Source organism: Heterodontus francisci, chromosome 20 (assembly GCF_036365525.1).
Source record: "Heterodontus francisci isolate sHetFra1 chromosome 20, sHetFra1.hap1, whole genome shotgun sequence".
Lineage (NCBI taxonomy): Eukaryota > Metazoa > Chordata > Chondrichthyes > Heterodontiformes > Heterodontidae > Heterodontus > Heterodontus francisci.
Genome location: NC_090390.1, coordinates 40,242,045 through 40,259,791, shown reverse-complemented (window position 1 = coordinate 40,259,791; position 17,747 = coordinate 40,242,045). Strand labels below are relative to the sequence as shown.

The 17,747-nt window shown below is 40.7% G+C and overlaps 1 protein-coding gene across 4 annotated transcripts in view; it reads left to right on the top strand.

Annotated features, from left to right (window-relative positions):
* The window catches only part of blnk (B cell linker), a 210,251-nt gene that overhangs the window by 109,354 nt on the left and 83,150 nt on the right, over positions 1 to 17,747 (top strand). For 2 of the 4 annotated variants that reach the window (XM_068052661.1, XM_068052663.1), the window contains 4 exons: positions 7,069 to 7,134; positions 11,383 to 11,439; positions 15,157 to 15,203; positions 16,426 to 16,472. In XM_068052661.1, coding sequence (XP_067908762.1) covers positions 7,069 to 7,134; positions 11,383 to 11,439; positions 15,157 to 15,203; positions 16,426 to 16,472 — 217 coding nt within the window. The remainder of the gene's footprint in view (positions 1 to 7,068; positions 7,135 to 11,382; positions 11,440 to 15,156; positions 15,204 to 16,425; positions 16,473 to 17,747) is intronic. The other 2 variants (XM_068052662.1, XM_068052665.1) reach the window with 1 other exon arrangement.

Below are 17,747 nucleotides of genomic sequence, written 5' to 3'. Positions count from 1 at the left end.
GAAGAGCTCCCAGGAATCTTCTGACTCTCATTTTCAAGAGCTTCTGAAGAAAATAAACATTGGCAATACAGCTTCAAGCCCAGTCAAGAAATGTGCTTTGAGGTAAATGGAAAGCTTTTAACAGCTGGATTTTAGCAGCTTGCTTGTCATCTGTAACTTTTTTGGGAAAATCACTAAATAAATACACCATGAATTCTCAGAAACCATCAGCTCACCTAAATACTCACTAGTAATAACACAGAAACAAGCTATTGGGCTCAACCAGTCCACTGTCAGTGTTTACCATGCATGTAAGCAAATAGTTCTAATTACATTTACCAAACTTCTTCCTTATACCTTCAACTACCTCTCCAATTTAATCTTAATTTAGTCCCTTTCCCTCCCAATCCTACTTCCTTCTGTGTCCACGCATGGAAATCAAACTTTCTCCTCGTTCACTTACGACTGCACTTCCACAATCTCACTACCATCAGTAATCCCATTCACCAGAACATTTCTGCAGCTACTGATCTGCTCAGCCATACCCTCAGCTGCACATTTGAGGCCCTAGTTCCCATTAAGCCATTACTCTGTCTCACCACAGCTGTTCCCTGGTAAGGCCCTCATCTCCGTTCCCTTAAGTCCAATAGACACAGATTTGAGCAGCTAAGGAAGACAACTGGTTTATCCATTCACCGCCAGATCTGGCTGGAGCACATAATGTAGTCCGGTCCTTCCCTCATCTGCCAAAACTGCTCATTATTCTGGTGTCATCCTGGAATGCAAAGATAACCCCTGACTTCTTTTCTCTACCACATACTGCCTTCTTAAACCCCTCTCTCCTGTCTCTTCCACCCTCATCACCAACAGGTGAGAGGAGCTTTTGGACTCACTGTCACTAAGATTGAGACCATCCAATTAGCTGTCTCTGCCACTTCCCTCCCATCCCTTAGCCCACTGGGCTAAACTTCCTCTAAGGTTCCCACTGCTCTACCTTAAACTGAGTAGTTTCTTTCCTATCTCCCCTCATGCCCCTTACAAGCTCATCTTCTCCTTGAGATCCACCTCCTATTCCCGCTACCATATTTACACTAAATTGCTGACTTCCCTTCCTGACTGCCATGTTAGCTAATCGTTCTTTCTCCTCGGGTATTGGCCCCTTCTCCTTCAAATCTGCCCGCATCACCCCTTTTCAAAAAACCAATCCTTGATCCCTCTGTCCTTGCAAACTACCACCCCATTTCAAACCTCCCTTTCCTCTCTCAAGTCCTTGAATGTGTAGCTGCCTCCCAAATCACCTGTAATGTATTCAAGTTTGCTGATGATACAATGCTGGGTAGGAAAGTAAGCTGTGAGGAGGATGCACTGAGTCTGCAAAGAGACAGAGATAGGTTAAGTGAGTGGGCATGTAGGTGGCAATTGCAGTATAATGTGGGAAAATGTGAGGTTATTCACTTTGGTCGGAAGAATAGAAAAATTGAAAGTTTCTCGCCACTCAAAAAATAATCAAATGTTGGTGTTCAGAGGGAGTTGAGTGCCCATGCACAAGATGTACAGAAAGTTAACATGCAGGTACAGCAAGCAATTAGGAAAACAAATAGTATGTAGGTCTTTATTGCAATGGGATTGGAGTACAAAAGTAAGGAAGTATTGCTGCATTTGTACGGGCCTTTGCTGAGACCACACCTAGAGTACTGTGCACACTTTTGATCATTGTATCTAAGGATGGATTTACTTGTCTTAGAAGGGGCGCAACAAAGGTTCAGTACATTGACTACTGGGATTAGAGGGTTGACCTATGCAGAGAGATTGAGTGGAATGGACCTATATTCTCTGCAGTTTAGAAGAACGAGAGGTGATTTCATTGAAATATAAAAGATTCTGAGAAACAGAGTAGATACAGCGAGGCTCTTCCCCCAGCTGAAGAGCCTAGAACTAGAGTGAATAGTCTCAGGGATGGCCATTTCAGACTAAGATGAGGATAAATGTCTTCACTCAACAGGTTGTGAATCTTTGGAATTCTCTAACAAAGAGGGCTGTGGCTGCTCAGTCATTGAGTATATTGAAGGCTAAGATTGGTAGATTTGTGAACTCTGATGGAATCACGGGAGAAGGGGGTCGAGTGGGGAAAATGGAGTTAAGGTTGAGGATCAACCATGAACTTATTAAATGACGGAGTAGGCTTGAGGAGCCACATGGCCAACTCCTTCCATTTCTTGTGGTTGATCACACCATCCTCCTCCAATGCCTCTCCACCATTGTCCAGCTGAGAGGGGCTGTGGTCACATTATTCCATTCTTATCTATCGAATCATAGCCAGAGAATCATCTGCAATGGCTTCTCCTCCCACTCCCACATCTTTTCCTCTGCTGTTCCCCAAGAATCTATCCTTGGCTCCCACCTGTTTCTCATCGGCATGCTGCCCTTCGGCGACATCATTCAAAAACACAACACCAGTTTCCATATGTACACTGACGACACACAGCTCTACCTCACCATCTTCATTCTTGACCTCTCCATTATCTCAAATTGTCAGTCTGCTTATCTAACATCAAGTACAGGATGAGCAGAAATTTACTCCAGTTAACTACTAGGATGATTAAAGCCATTGTCTTTAGTCCCTGCCACAAACTCCATTCACTAGCCAATTTACTCCATTACTCTCTCTGGCAACTATGAGGCTGAGCCAGACTGTTTGCATCTTTGATGTCATATTTGACCCCGAGATGAACTCCCAACCACATATCCACTCCATCATTAAGATTGCCTATTCCCACCTTCATAAAATCACCCATCCCTGCCCCTGCTTCAGCATTTCTGCTGCTGAAACCACCTCCATGCCTTTGTTACCACTAGACTTGACTGTTCCAACACATTCCTGGCCAGCTCTCACATTGTACCCTCTGTAAACTGGTCATCCAAAACTCTGCTGCCCTTGTCCTAACTTGCATCAAGTCCTATTATCCCACCACCTCTGTGTTCGCTGACCTACACTGGCTCCCAGTTAAGCAATGCTTTGGTTTTAAAATTCTTATCCTTGTTTTCAAATCCCTCCATGGCCTTACCCCTCCCTATAATTAATCTCCTCCAGCTCCCAACCCTCCGAATCCCCTTTTTTAATCACTACTAGTGGTGGCCCTGCCTTTAGCTGTCAAGGCCCTAAGCTCTGGAATTCCCTCCTTAAACCTCTCACCTCTGTTTTCTCCTTTAAGATGCTCCTTAAAACCTATCTCTTCGACCAAGCTTTTGATCGTCTGCCCTAATATCTCCCTATATGGCTCGGTGTCAAATTCTGTTTGATAATACGCCTGTGAAGCATCTTGAGATGTGTTACTACATCATAGGTGCTATATAAATAAAAGTTGTCATTGTTGTTGAATTTGGAAATAATTTCCACCTTAGCCTCTATGCCTGGAAGCGGGGGAAAATCAATTGCACAGTCTGACAACTTACTATGTGAAGATATTTTTTCCTGCCCTCAGTTTTAATCTCTCTAATCTATCAAAATCACAAATTACATTCTATGTGACTGTAACAAAGGTAAACGATCCCTCCTTCTCCTCCTCCTCAGCCTGTGACACAGTTGACCTCGTCTTCCTCCTACAATGTCGTCCACTTGGATGGTACTGCACTCACCTGATTCCATTCTTATCTATCCAGTCGTAGCCAGAGCATCACCTGCAATGATTTCCCTTCCATCTCCGCAACATTACTTCTGGAGTCCACCAAGGATCTGTCCTTGACTTCCTGCTATTTCTCAATTGCATGCAGCCCCTCAGTGACATGATCCAAAAACTTGTCAGGTTCCACATGTACCCAGTACTGGATTAGCAGAAATTTTCACCAAAGCTATTTTAGGTCCCTGTCACAAACTCCATTCGCTAGCCACTGACTCCATCCTTTTTCCTGACAACTGTAAGAGAGTGAACCTGACTGTTTGTTTGTTTGCAACCTTGGTATCATATTTGACCTTGGGATGAGCTTCCAACCACATATCCATGACATCATTAAGACTGCTTACTTCCACCTTGCAATATCGGCTGACTTTCCCCACTTCGGCTCATCTGCTGAAACCCTCAACCATGGCTTTTTTTACCTGTAGACTTAACTATTCCATTGCTATCCTGGCTAGCCTCCATTTTTACGCCCTCCATAAACTTGAGCTCATCCAAAACTCTACTATAATAAAAGCAAAATACTGCGGATGCTGGAAATCTGAAATAAAAACAAGAAATGCTGGAACCACTCAGCAGGTCTGGCAGCATCTGTGGAAAGAGAAGCAGAGTTAACGTTTCGGGTCAGTGACCCTTCTTCAGAACTGACAAATATTAGAAAAGTCACAGGTTATAAGCAAGTGAGGTGGGGGTGGGGCAAGAGATAACAAAGGAGGTCTAGATTGCAAACTCTACTGCCTGTTTCGTCACCTACAGCAAGTCCATTAACTGTGTTCATTGACCTACATTGACACTTGGTTGAACAACACCTTGATTTTAAATTCTCATCCTTACTTTCAAATCCCTTAATAGCCTCACCACTCCCTATCTCTGTAACCTCCTTCAGCTCTACAACCGTCCGAAATCTCTGCATTCCTCCAATTCTGGCCTTTTGTGCATCCCTTATTTTATTTGCTCAATGTTGCTGATCATGCCATCAGCTGCCTGGGCCTGAACCTCTGGGGTTTCCGTCACAAACCTCTCTACCCTTCTTTAACGCACCTCTGTGAAGCGCCTTGAACCTTTTACTAGATTAAAGGTGCTATATAAATGCAAGTCCTTGTTGTATCCATGGCCTCTTGGTCTTAACCTTTTCAAGTACTGGAAAATGTCTTTTCCTATCTATCCCATCCCACCCTTTCACAATTTTAAATAATTCCATCAAATCACTCCATAATCGACATTGTTCTAATGAAGATGCCCCAATTTTTCAAGTCTGTTACTATTGTTGTTGAATGTGGACATAATTTCTACCTCAGACGCTACCCCTGGATGTGGGCACAGTCTCATAACTTTCTATGTGAAGAAATTTTTCCTGCCTTCGGTTTTAAATTTCTAATTTGATCAAAGTCACAAATGACATCCTATGCAACTGTGGCAAAGATAAACAATCCCTCCTCGTCCTTCTCAACCTGTTTGCAGCTTTTGACACCACCATCCTCCTTCAAAGTCTCTCCTCTGTAATCTACCTGGGTGAACTGCAGTTGAGTCTTTCTATGTATTTGTATTTCCACATTCCAGGCTGTATCCTAGTGAATCTGTGTTGCACCTTCTCTAAAGCCTCAATATCCTATCTATTGTGTCGAGTTCAGTACTGCCCACAGTACTCTGACTGAGGTCTTTATTAAGGTTTTAAAATCAACTTATCACTATCTTGGCTTTTATATTCTTTACCACTTGATATCGAACCTAGAATTCTATTTGCTTTTACGCAGCCTAATCAACCTGAGGTGCTGCCTGTGAACCTGAATCCTCCAAAATCCTTCCACTGTTCCACAGTGCCAAGCCTACTTCTATTCAGCGTATAATTATTGCTGTTGTTTTTACTAAATGTATCACCTCACAATTATTGAAAACATTTTTACTCTTTCAGTTGCCAATTAGGATGACACTGGGTTGCCCCAGTGTCATCCCCCAGTGTCATCACTCAAATTTTAAAACGTGCCCTTTTGTTCCCAAGAGGCACAACTAATAAAAGCCAAATCTTAAGAAATAAAAGAAACTTATCAAATTGAATCAGAATAATTAGAAATTTAAAACCGAAGGCAGGAAAAATTTCTTCACATAGAAAGTTATGAGACTGTGCAATTGACTTCCCACTTCCAGGGGTAGCGTCTGAGGTAGAAATTATGTCCACATTCAACAACAATAGTAACAGACTTGAAAAATTGGGGCATGCACTGCAGTGTGAAAAATGTCTTTCTCAAGTTTGTGCACAACTAACAATTGGTGAAAGTATTGATTGATTCAAATTGAAACAGCCTTGAGTTGCCTCGTTTAACCAATCTGACAGGTTGGTACTGACAGTCTCTAATTCCAGTGACAAAATTGTGTTTTTTCTTCTAAATTGCTGACAAGCTTACTCATTGGTAAAAGCTTTGATGTCAACTTAAAAATCTGATAATCAGCATTTATAGGGCAGCAGAACAAGAGTTTACAGGTTCTGAGTCACAAAGGGTACATCTAGGAGATGCATGAAGAAATATTTCTTTATATTAAGGGTTAATAACAACTGAAATTGATTACCAGATTGAGTAGTTGAGGTTGGGACATTGAAATCATACTGAAGTGGGAAGAAACTAAATAGCCTAAATCTATGCAGTGAAAAAACAGCTGCTTCTCTTCTCAACCTAGTAACACATGAGGCAACTTATTTTTTCTGCTGCTTTTACTTCTGGATTGTGCTTTGGGTTGTTTTTAACAAAGACCCATTTCTTTGTGGATAAGTTGTTAGCTTGATGACGTTTTCTATTTGGTTCTTCCACAATTACTATCAAAGGTTGCAATTTTAAAAACAAGCCTTTTCAAATTTTAACTGATTTACTGCATTTCTTGAATTACTTCAGATATCTTCCCTCCTTTCTTCTTTCTGAAAGCATTGACCCTATTTGGGTTACAATTCCACAGGCCGTAGGAGCCTCTGGTACTCAACTTGAGTACCCATTCTTTAGTCATGGTCAAAGGGCTACCGAACCCGAGAGGACATAACAGAATCCAAATCTATTCTCTCCCAACATAAACTGTTTCCAAAAGATGCCACTTGATTGGGATGAGGAGCAAGAAGCACGGCTTCTCTTTCTCTGACTCTCTATTAGGCACACTGATTCCAATTGTAGCACTCCAGCTCCTTTCTGAGCTGACATTAGATCACTTGGATTAGGTAATAAATCCAGAGTGCTATGGGGCAGTATGGCTTAGTACTACACTGACCAGTATCATCAGCTGCTATTCTTTCAAGAGCATTTTTTATCCTATCACTGAACTGCCTCTGTATAAATATTAGTGCTAATATAAGATTATATGGTTGCCTTCTGTACTGTATGATTCTATGATTACAAAAAGCTATCTATTCTAATGGTTTATTTCTTTTTCACAGGCAAATTCAAAAGATAGTTCATGACATCAAAAAGAATGATGGTGGGTTTATCAACAAGTTTAAAAAGTAAGTTTGTATTTAGGCCTAGTTAATCACAGTATTCATAATCCTATCTGCTGATCAGATTTCAGCTATAGGGTTTCATTGAAATCATGAAATAACTGCAATTTCAGAATGTTTATTTTTGCTTAAAAAAAACCTTGCTGAACAATCTTTTTTTAATTTCACTTTCCTTTCCCTGTAACTGTCTGGACATTCACCCCATTCCCAATCGCTTTAAATGCATCCAACTGCTCCTCACAAGCAGTACACCTCTTTTCTTTCAAATAAATTAGCCTGATTCAACACCAAAACAGTTGTGAAAGAATGCAGTTTATCGGAGTTATGACCTTTGTGATTAAGAAAGCAGATTTGTAATGTAAAATTCAAAATTACTTCATATGCTAAATATATGCTGTGACTTTATTTATCATTTTACTATACTATGCATTCCTCCAACATTGGTCCTTGTAGCCACAGATTTCCTTCACCCCACCATTGGTGGCCATGCCTTCAGCTGTCTAGGACCTTAACACTGGAATTCCCTCTCTAAACCTCTTCATCTCTCTATCCCTCTCTTTTCCTTTAAGATGTTCCTTAAAACCTACCTTTTTGACCAGGTTTTTGTCACCTGTACTTTATGACTGAGTTTGGAGGAGTGCACTGTCTCCCTCTAGTCCCACTACTCTGGCCACAACGTATATTTAAATGTTTTAACCAATTATGGGTATGGCCAATTCTATACTTTTATCTATCTGTTTCAGAATACAAATCCATCAATAAAGATGAAGCTTATTAACACAGGTTGAAATATGAAAGTATAAATATATTCCCTTTTAAATAACCCAACATACATGCATGCGCACGCACGCACACAGACCGGTTAAAGAAAAATAAAGACTTTCTCTGCAGTGATAAACTTTACCAAAAAATAATACTTTGGCCAAATAATTGTTAATTTGTGAAGAAAAAAAGGATAAGATATGAAATGTTCCAGCTGGTCCTTTGGTCTGGCACTGGGATCTTTCTGGAGCAGTTCTGTTCAGGAGACATTGAGGAGTCGTCTTGCTGGCATTTCAGGAGAATTACTGCATCAGTGGGTTCAGCTACCAAAACTGGTGGCAAAGAATGAGTTGGGTGTTTTCTCTCTTAGCAGGATACACACCAATTGCCCATTCCTGCAGTCCAAAACGAAACCGAAAACTCTTGAGCCATGCACCCAGACATGTGACTTCTCTAAACAACTCCAATAGCCAGCAAAGTTCCTGCTGTTTACTTAGCTCAAGACATGTGACTTCCAGTGTTTGTTTTTAAACAAAATCCCAAGTGTCCTTCCAGTGACCCTTTTTTAAAAAAAAAAGTCTAGCATCTCTTCAGGTATTTTCCACAGTCTTTTAAACACAAGTCCTCAAAAATATGAATAATGGAAGCACATTCATGACAACTTATATTTCCTTCTTTGGCTTGATGTAAATTTCTGATTAATTATTGACCTATTAAATATCTTGGGATGTTTTACTACATTAATGCCACTGTATAATTGCAAGTTGTTGCTGTTTATGTGTTATCCATTAGAATGCATTAGTTTTTTGTAGTTTTATACATTTTATATAACGTTTGAAAGTGACTGGTTAGTGTAAGTAAGAGCACGTATCAGGTGTTTATATTTTATTGTATAACTGCTTCATTCATGTATTTTGTAGTACATAGTTCCATGGAAAAGCTTTTGAAAAATACATTTCTTTTCACCAGCTAAAACGTTCTTAAATTCTCTAGGGACAGTTTGATAATTCCTACCATGTTTATATGATTGCTTATCTGTTGTATAAATTCTATTGTGTTTTATTATGGGTATAGCTCATTGAGCAGATGCAATATTTTTTGAGTATCCCTGTTTCTAATATTATGGAGCCAATTTTCCTCCCCTCCTCTGGCTAAACAAAATGATGCAAAGTGCACCCAAAATAGATCTCACCCGGTTTGTCCCAAACCCAACTGTATTTATGGGTTCCAGTTGTAATTGTGCCCTGCATGTGTCGCTCATGCAGGAACACCCCTTGAAATGGGCTCCTGTCCAGAATTAAGACAGGAAATGTGACAGCTGCTGCAGTTCCAAGAGGACCGCAGCAGTGGTAACGGTTGCTGGCTTTGAGACCTTATGGTTGCTTCCAAAAACTGCAGCCAGATGATGTTTCCAGCCTGACTGATCCTTATTGCTGGTTCTGATATGATATACCTAGATGTTTATAGGTGGGAGGATGAGACTTACAGCCTCTTCAGATTCACCATTCAGAGGACTGGACAAACTTCTATAAGATCCACTTTCACTGGGCTATAGACCATTTGGGCCTCTTCCAGGCAGAGATCCAGGAAAATGAAACAGTGGCCTGGATTTAACGGTGAGGCAGTGGCCTCCGCCTAGCCTGGAAGCCACACTGCTATTTTGCATAGCTCAGGCCCTTAATTGGTTTCATTCGGGGCTTCCGTCCTTCTGAGGCAGGAGTCCCACCTCCAAGAACTGCCGACCTGTCAGAGGGCCAGGAGCTCTTCAGTCCCAGCAATGCCACTGGGAGGAGGCCCCGGAAAGGTAAGTGGGGTCAAGCCTCATCTGGGACAATTGGCTGGGCCCCGGTGGGGGGATCGCAGTCTAGGACGGGGGGTGGGGGTGGTGGGTTGTTTTAGTTTGGGTGGGCCATGCTGCTTGGGGGGGCACTCCATGGGGGCACAGAGTGCCTGATCAGGAGGAGACCCCCACCCCAGCTCACAAGGAGGCCACCATGCATTACTAGGTGGTCTCCTCAGGTGTTGAAGTGCCCGTCCCAGTGGCAGCAGGAAGAGGCCGTCAAGTGGCAATTAATTGCTCACTTAAGGGCCTCAATTGGCCTAAGGGTAGGTGTGTCATCTGCCACTTCCCACGCTGCTGGTAAAATAGCAGCAGGGGTGGGTAGATGACAGGCAAGGTGCCCCCTGCCTCCACCCTATTTTACACCCCCCCACCCTGCCTCCTAGCCCAGTCCCGGGGGGAAGGGGACCAGGCCAGTGTTTTGCCTTCACTGCTACCTCACTACTGGTGTAGTTGAATGTTTCTGCCTGTTTCAATTGGCTGCATTCCACCCAGGGCTGGAAATAAACACCAGAAAGTGGGTGGAGAGATAATTTACAAAATGGATGTTTGCTCTTTTTTCTTCTGTTTTGTGTCTACGAATTATACTTTAGGGTACCACATCCAAGCAGCAGTTATTGGTGTGTGAACCTGGATGGTGAGTGCATACTGTTCTGTCTTGGGAGGCATCAAGGTCAAATCAAATCCTATTGTAGCCCAACATCTGCAAATCTCCATTTTCAGAAGGATAGAAATCAGGAGAAGAAAATTTGGCCGTTTGTTTATGTTGTCCTTTCCTACTCCCAGGATCACTGATGCCACTGCAGTACAAATTATGTATTGAACTTGAAACCTTCTTAATCATTATGGTTCAAATACCCACTGGATAAACTCACCTGGAATGCTTCTACATAATTCAGGTTACCTTATAAATGCAGAGAATTTGACAACTACAAAATTATGTAATTTCAATCTTCTCCATAGGAGTTGAGATTTGTGTAAATGTATGTTGATTATGAATCTGTTCGATGTAACTTTTCTGGTGTGGGGAAGTTTATTGGAAATAATTATTTCTTCTCATGGACATACAAAGTTTGAATACCATAACTAATCATCACTGTCATTGCATTTACAAATATCAAAGGATTTATATTTCTATATAACTAAACCAATCATAGTATGATCTGTTTATCATCACCTTTCTCCAGCCTCAATGCTTATTCTGGTTGTGAAATCTAGCCCTGGTGATCAACATCATTTTGAAAGATGAAAATATTACCTTTTGACCTCTCAGGTTTCAATATTTTATTTCCTTTTATAGTGTATGCAACTCGTGTAGCTTTCACCCAAATAAGTTTTGTTAGTTCCAATCTGTCTAATTTGAGAATTGCGTTGCATTTCTTTGTTTCTTAAAATGATTACATGCAGCATATTCCCATTTCTTGCTGAAGGGTTGGGGCAAGTTAACTAAATATTAAGAATGCTTCCAAAGAGGGATTTGGTGAGAGCAGACAGTCAGTCAATCATCGCTAAATTTAACAAAATCACGTCCTGGTTACTATATGGAAAATGTACTTCTATTTAAGTTGTGTTTTGTGGTTATGCTAATAAAACCCTCATTTGCGAATAAAACGCTCATTTGCTAAGCTGTGAGTCTTTTCTCTAACTCACAGGTTCCAAAATGAACAAGTGGCCCTGATGCGCAAAACTGGGAAAAATACTTGGGATCGGTATGACTGAGCAAAGAAAGCCTGTTTTCTGTCTCCAGTGTGCTATTGAACTTGTGTGTTACTGTATCCAGGACCTTTTAAAAGCAGTGTATATAACAGGCAACATTTAACCTGCTTGTTTGTCTTTAACTTAATTAGCACTAATGCATATTGTAGAATACGGAATAATCACAACAGTTAAGTATCTTGGAGCCTATAATTTCTTACATTCAAAATGATAAGTTGTAAATTTGGGAACAAAGCAAAAGATTTATGCAACACTTCATCTAAATATAGCAAAGTATCATATTTCCTTGAGTATAAGTTGTCATTGCTTATCAAAGTGGACTAAAAAAATTATCAAAACTATACATAATTTGATATTTTAGGGTCAAAAATAAGTATAAGTGTGATTTTTAACATTAAGTTTAAAAATAAGAACTGTTCATATGCTTTGGTTTTGGTTCCTGCTGTCATACTCTGCCCTACAGCTAGGTACCGTCCAAAGCACAAGTATATCCATAGTGGTAAATTGCCACTTGCTCAGTGGTGAACTGCAGGTGCACTTTTGCAAAGGAAATGGCCCTTTTAACTATTCTTTCCTCTCTGAGGTGGAGTGCTGTGCTGGTGCATAGTTCTCCATCCAGGGATGTAACCAAAACTGGTCATTCCATTTATTAGTTGGTGTTCAGATTTGAATTCTCCCATAAGTCAGACCTCTGCTGTTGCATGCCAACTATCTTAAACGAAAATATAATGTATGACTAGTTATTTGTAAGCCCTGCTATATAAGAATGGAGGATTAGTGACAGCGCTATTTTAAGATGAGATAAAATTAAAATAAAGCTGTGCTGGAAATCTTAATATAAACAGAAAATGTTGTAAATACATAGAGGTTAGTCACTGTATGTAAAGAGAAAAGGTTATGGGATGAGCCATTTTACATTCAGTTCTTAGCAAGGTAAGCTGTTATTCAAGGAAATGTGATACGTTCAGACAGAGTTCAGTAAAATGTTGGTTTTGTGGGGAGACTGCCCTAATACATTAAGTGAAAAGAATAATCAAACTCACTATTAGTAAACAAAATCTTCTTGCTGCATTTCATGAGCTCACTCATGATTTAATAATAACAAATTTCTAGTTCCTTTTGGCTCTTACAAGTTGAGTGATCGTTCCTTTGTATAATTAGAAAAAAACTAACCCTGGAGAAGCTAACAGTGCTGTTATGTTCAAAATTAATACAACAGCTAAATCTTTGCCAAAATCGACTGCGATGTATATTTTATTGCCTGTAGTAGGTGGGTATACCGTTACGGGCACATGAACAGGCACTAGAGGTATTCTGTTCCAGTTTACTGTATTGAGACCTCTATGAAAATGAATTCCAGGTACTATAATAGGTTAATAAAACAAGAACATTTTGCTTAGCAATAGCCATTCACTTAGTTTCGGGCATGTGATAGCCAGTTTTTCTGGCTCGTTGTTTAATGGACAATGCTGCATTATTTGTTGAGAAATAGTATCTAATGCTGTAATATTTTAAAAGTTTCAGTTATTTAGATTAGTCCAGGATACTTTTACAATAAGACATGTGGACCAAATAAAATAGAAAAGCAGTATATTATTTGAGTGGAGAGAGACAGTAGAAGTTTGGGTGTCCTTGTACATGAATCACAAAGCATTGGTATGCAGATACAGTAAGTGATTAGGAAGGCAAATGGAATGTTGGCATTTATTGCAAGGGCAATAGAGTGTCAAAGTTGGAAAGTGTTGCTATTGCTGTACAGGGCCGTAGTTAGACTGCATCTGGAGTACTGTGTACAGCTTTGGTCTCATTACTTAAGAAAGGATATAATTGCATTCGAAGCAGTTCAGAGTAGGTTCACTCGACTGATTCCTGGGATGAAGGGGTTGACTTATGGGGAAAGTTTGAGCAGTTTAGGCCTATATACCCATTGGTGTTTAGAAGAATGAAAGGTGATCTAATTGAAACGTATATGATCCTGAGGGGACTTGACAGGGTAGATGCTCAGAGGATGTTTCCTCTTGTGGGGGGAGGCGAGAACTAGGGGGTACAGTTTAAAAATTATGGGTCTCCCATTTAAGACTGAGATGAGGAGAATTTTTTTCTCACAGAGGGTCGTTAGTCTATGGATTTCTCTTCCCCAGAGAGCAGTGGAGGCTGGGTCATTGAATATATTCAAAGCTGAGTTAGATAGATTTTTGATTTACAAGGGAGTCAAGGGTTATGGGGGCAGGCAGGAAAGTGGAGTTGAGGCCACAATCAGATCAGCCATGGCCTTATTGAGTGGCAGAGCAGGCTCAAGGGGCCGAATGGCCTACTCCTGATTCTAATTCTTGTGTTTGCAGCATTACCAAGGATGTAAAATTAACAATATTTATTCATGTATATGTCAAATTTTTACCAATGAGATTCTAAAATTAGATTAGTCTTGGCTCAATGGTAGCACTCTTGCTTCTGAGACAGAAGGTTGTGGGTTTACACCCCACTCCAGAGACTTCACATAATCTCGGCTGACACTCCAGTGCAGTACTGAAGAAATGCTGCATTGTCATAAGTGCTGTCTTTTGGATGACACATTAAACCATCTGTCCATTTATTGCCCATCCCTAATTGCCCTTGAACTGAGTGGCTTGCTAGGCCATTTCAGAGGGTGTTTAAGAGTTAACCACATTGCTATGTGTCACATGTAGGCCAGACAGGTAGGGACAGCAGATTTCCTTCCCTGAAGGACATTAAAAAACCAGATGGGTTTTTACAACAACCCACAATGTTTTTATGGTCACCATAGCTTTGTTAATTTCGGATTTATTAACTGAATTCAAATTTCACCATCTGCCATGGTGGGATTCAAATCCATGTCCCCAGAGCACTAGCCTGGGCCTCTGGATTACTAGCCCACCGCCTCCCCCTAAATTTATTATTATTTTTGTGGTGCTGGTTTACCAGGTCTGCCCTCTGGGTTCCACAAGACTAATGTGGGCTGCTGGCATCCTGGGCTTCCTACTCCCCATTAACCCATCACCACCGCATCACCCCTCTCCCCCTGACCCCTCTTCCTGGACGTACCTTTCTCCCTACTTTATTCCTTTTTACCTATCTGGTGGATAGGCTTTGGGGAGTTAGTCAGGTGAGTTACTGGCCATGGAATTCCCAGCCTCAGGCCTTCTGTTGTAGCCACAGTATTTATGTGGCTGGTTCAGTTAAACTTCTGGGCCATCTGATATTGTGCCGGTCAGGAGTCGGTGAGCTGCAGCGGGATGCCCATTCGGCTGTGCATCTCACCAGTGGCATGGTAACGAGGCCTGACCCTCAAAATGGACCAGGCCTCCGTTTAGCAGGAAGTGGCAGCCACTCTTGCCTACCTTTTCCATGTCTGAAATTAAAATCTACCCCAAATTCTCTTGAAGGGTACATCAGAGATTTGTAAGAATGTTTATATAACTTTATAATCTGTTACTCTAATTAAAAGTGGTCTTTTTATTTACTTACCAGGTGCTTTTCAAAGAGCTAATGTTACTGGCAAGCACTTTGATAGTGAACCAAACACCGTAATGCTTCCAGCGTGCATGCACTAACTTGGAGTAGTTCTTAGTTCTGGTTGAACCCCTAATCATGTTATACTGAAACCACTAACAATTTGAAGTTCCACATTTCCAGATGTCAGCCTTTTGTTTTGAGCATAGCTGCATCCATTTTTCTTTTAATATTTGCAGATTCACAAAACATGCGCCACCCACCGTTCCTCAGAGAGATTACTCAGGTAAAGTTACATATGAAGCACATTGATATAAATTAAAACAGAGGATACATTTTCATATATGGCTATATGAGAGGAAACATACAAAGTATATGATCAACAGAGAACGGGAGATAGTTGACTACTTTTAGTTTTATCCAGATTTATTCCAGGAACCTTCAGGAACGATGTCTGTGGTCATAGCAAGAAAATCTGCCTGTATATGTATCGCAGCTCAAGATCAAGGAATGTTAGGATTGAGATTTATATTTTTAAGGAAGATTAAACTGAACATATATAGCTATATTTATTTTTGGGTGAATCACATTAAAATATAAGTGAGTTGCATTGCAATTGAGTGATACTTGGCAGGTTCTGATGAATACATGTGCACAATATACAGTCATGGAGTGCAAAAGATCTTCACTTGTTTTTGGAAAAATGTTGGATGATTTGTGATGGATCCTACTTCCTGATGAGTTTATTGTGAGCAGAATTCAATGTTAATTAAACAAGTGCATATACCAATGATCTTGGCAGTTATTACAGAGTGGGTACTAGGTCTGCCCACCACCCCAACACCCACCTAGAAAGACTTTACAGTTCCCTTTGTAATCAATAAATAAGACTAAATTCGAGACTTCATACTTCAGGGAACCAGACTATGATGCTGGCCTGGATCTCCAAGTGATGTCCATTTCTACCCATTGATTGGCCACTATACGTGGCCTCACTCTACTGATTGTACACTTGGTCTTGTTGAGGACCTAGAATGTGAAAACTTCTAGTATTTTGAGTCCCGAAACCTGGCTGTGCCCCCTTCTGCATCTCTAACTTATAGTGTGCACATTGAAGTTTCACCACCTACAAGCTGCATGGAAACTCCCACATAAGCAGGGGTGAATCGGAAAGGTCAAGGATGTTTGATTTGCTCATAATTTATTTAGTTATTTATTACTGCGCAAGGGCAAACGCACTAGATTTTGCTATTTGCTTTATTTGTAATCCAGATGATTAAAAATGGAATTTTTTGACCTGTGATTTTACTTTTCTGAATGGCTGATCAAAGCAAATGAAATGTTAGCCCCATTCTACATGCCTTCACCAGAATCCAAATCTTAGCTAATGATTTGTTTTATTTTGCAAGTTATTCCAAATTAAGCTATATCAACATTTATATATTTATTTATGCACACTCATTAAATTAGATCATAACCCATTCAGTTCTCTGTTTTATTTTAATTAGAAGGTGCTGAAGGACAAGAGGGAGGACGATGGTCTGACAATGAATTTGTAAGTGTTTGAAATGCTGTGGATGCTATAATACAACACTTCTACTGAGAGATTTTCCAATGTTGTAAAGGGGATACATTTTAAAGAAGAGATTATTTTATTTCAAATATTCATTCAATTAGTTTTTTCTAATTTAAAAAAAATTGTGTGGTATAGTTTTTAAAACTCAACGGCCCTCAGTGTTGCCCAGATAGCAAGGCTGCATGGAGTCAGTTTTTTCTCAACATGCTCAAAAAAACCACAACTAGTCAATTTTAATGTTAAAAAAGCATGATCCAAATGTTACTTTTTTATTCATTCACAAGATGTAGGTTTTGCTGGCAAGGCCTGCAGTAGTTGTCCAACCCTAATTTCTGTCCCTGTGATGTAGGTGCATTCACAGTGCTGATCAGGAGGGAGTTCCAGGATTTTGACCCAGCGACAGTGAAGGAATGACAATATAGTTCCAAGTCCAGATTGTGTGTTACTTGGAGGGGAAAATTCAGGTGTTGGTGGTGTTCCCATGTGCCTGCAGCTCTTATTCTTCTAAATGATGGAGGTCATGGTTTTAGAAGGAGCCTTGGTGAGTTGCTGTAGTGCATCTTGTAGATGATATGCACTGCTGCCATGAGGCGCTAGTGGTGGAGGCAGTGAATGTTTAAGGTGGGAGATAGGGTGCCAATCAAGTCAGTTGCTTTGTTCTGGATGGTGTTGAGTTTCTCAAGTGTTGGAGCTGCACTCATCCAGGCAAGTGGAGAGTATTCCGTCACACTACTAACTTGTGCCCTGTAGATGGAGGACAGGCTTTGGGGAGTCAGGAGGTGAGCTACTCATGGCAGAATTCCCAGCCTCTAACCTGCTATTGTAGCCACAGTATTTATGTGACTGGTTCAGTTTCTGGTCAATGGTAACCCTCAGGATGTTGGTGGGGGATTCAGCAATGGCAATGCCTTTGAATGTCATGGGGAGATGGTTAGATTATCTCTTGTTGGAGATGGTCATTGCCTGGCACTTGTGCGGTGCAATTGTTACTTGCCACTTATTAGCCCAAGTCTGAATGTTGTCCAGATCTTACTACATGTTGGCAAAGACAGCTTCATTATCTGAGGAGTTATGAATGGGAATGAACATTGTGCAGTCATCATCGAATGTCCCCACTTCTGACCTTATGATGAAGGGAAGACCATTGATGCCGCAGCTGAAGATGTTTGGACCTAGGACACTACCCTGAGAAACTCCTGCAGCAATGACCTAGGGTTGAGATGATTGGCCTGCAACAACCACAACCATCTTCCT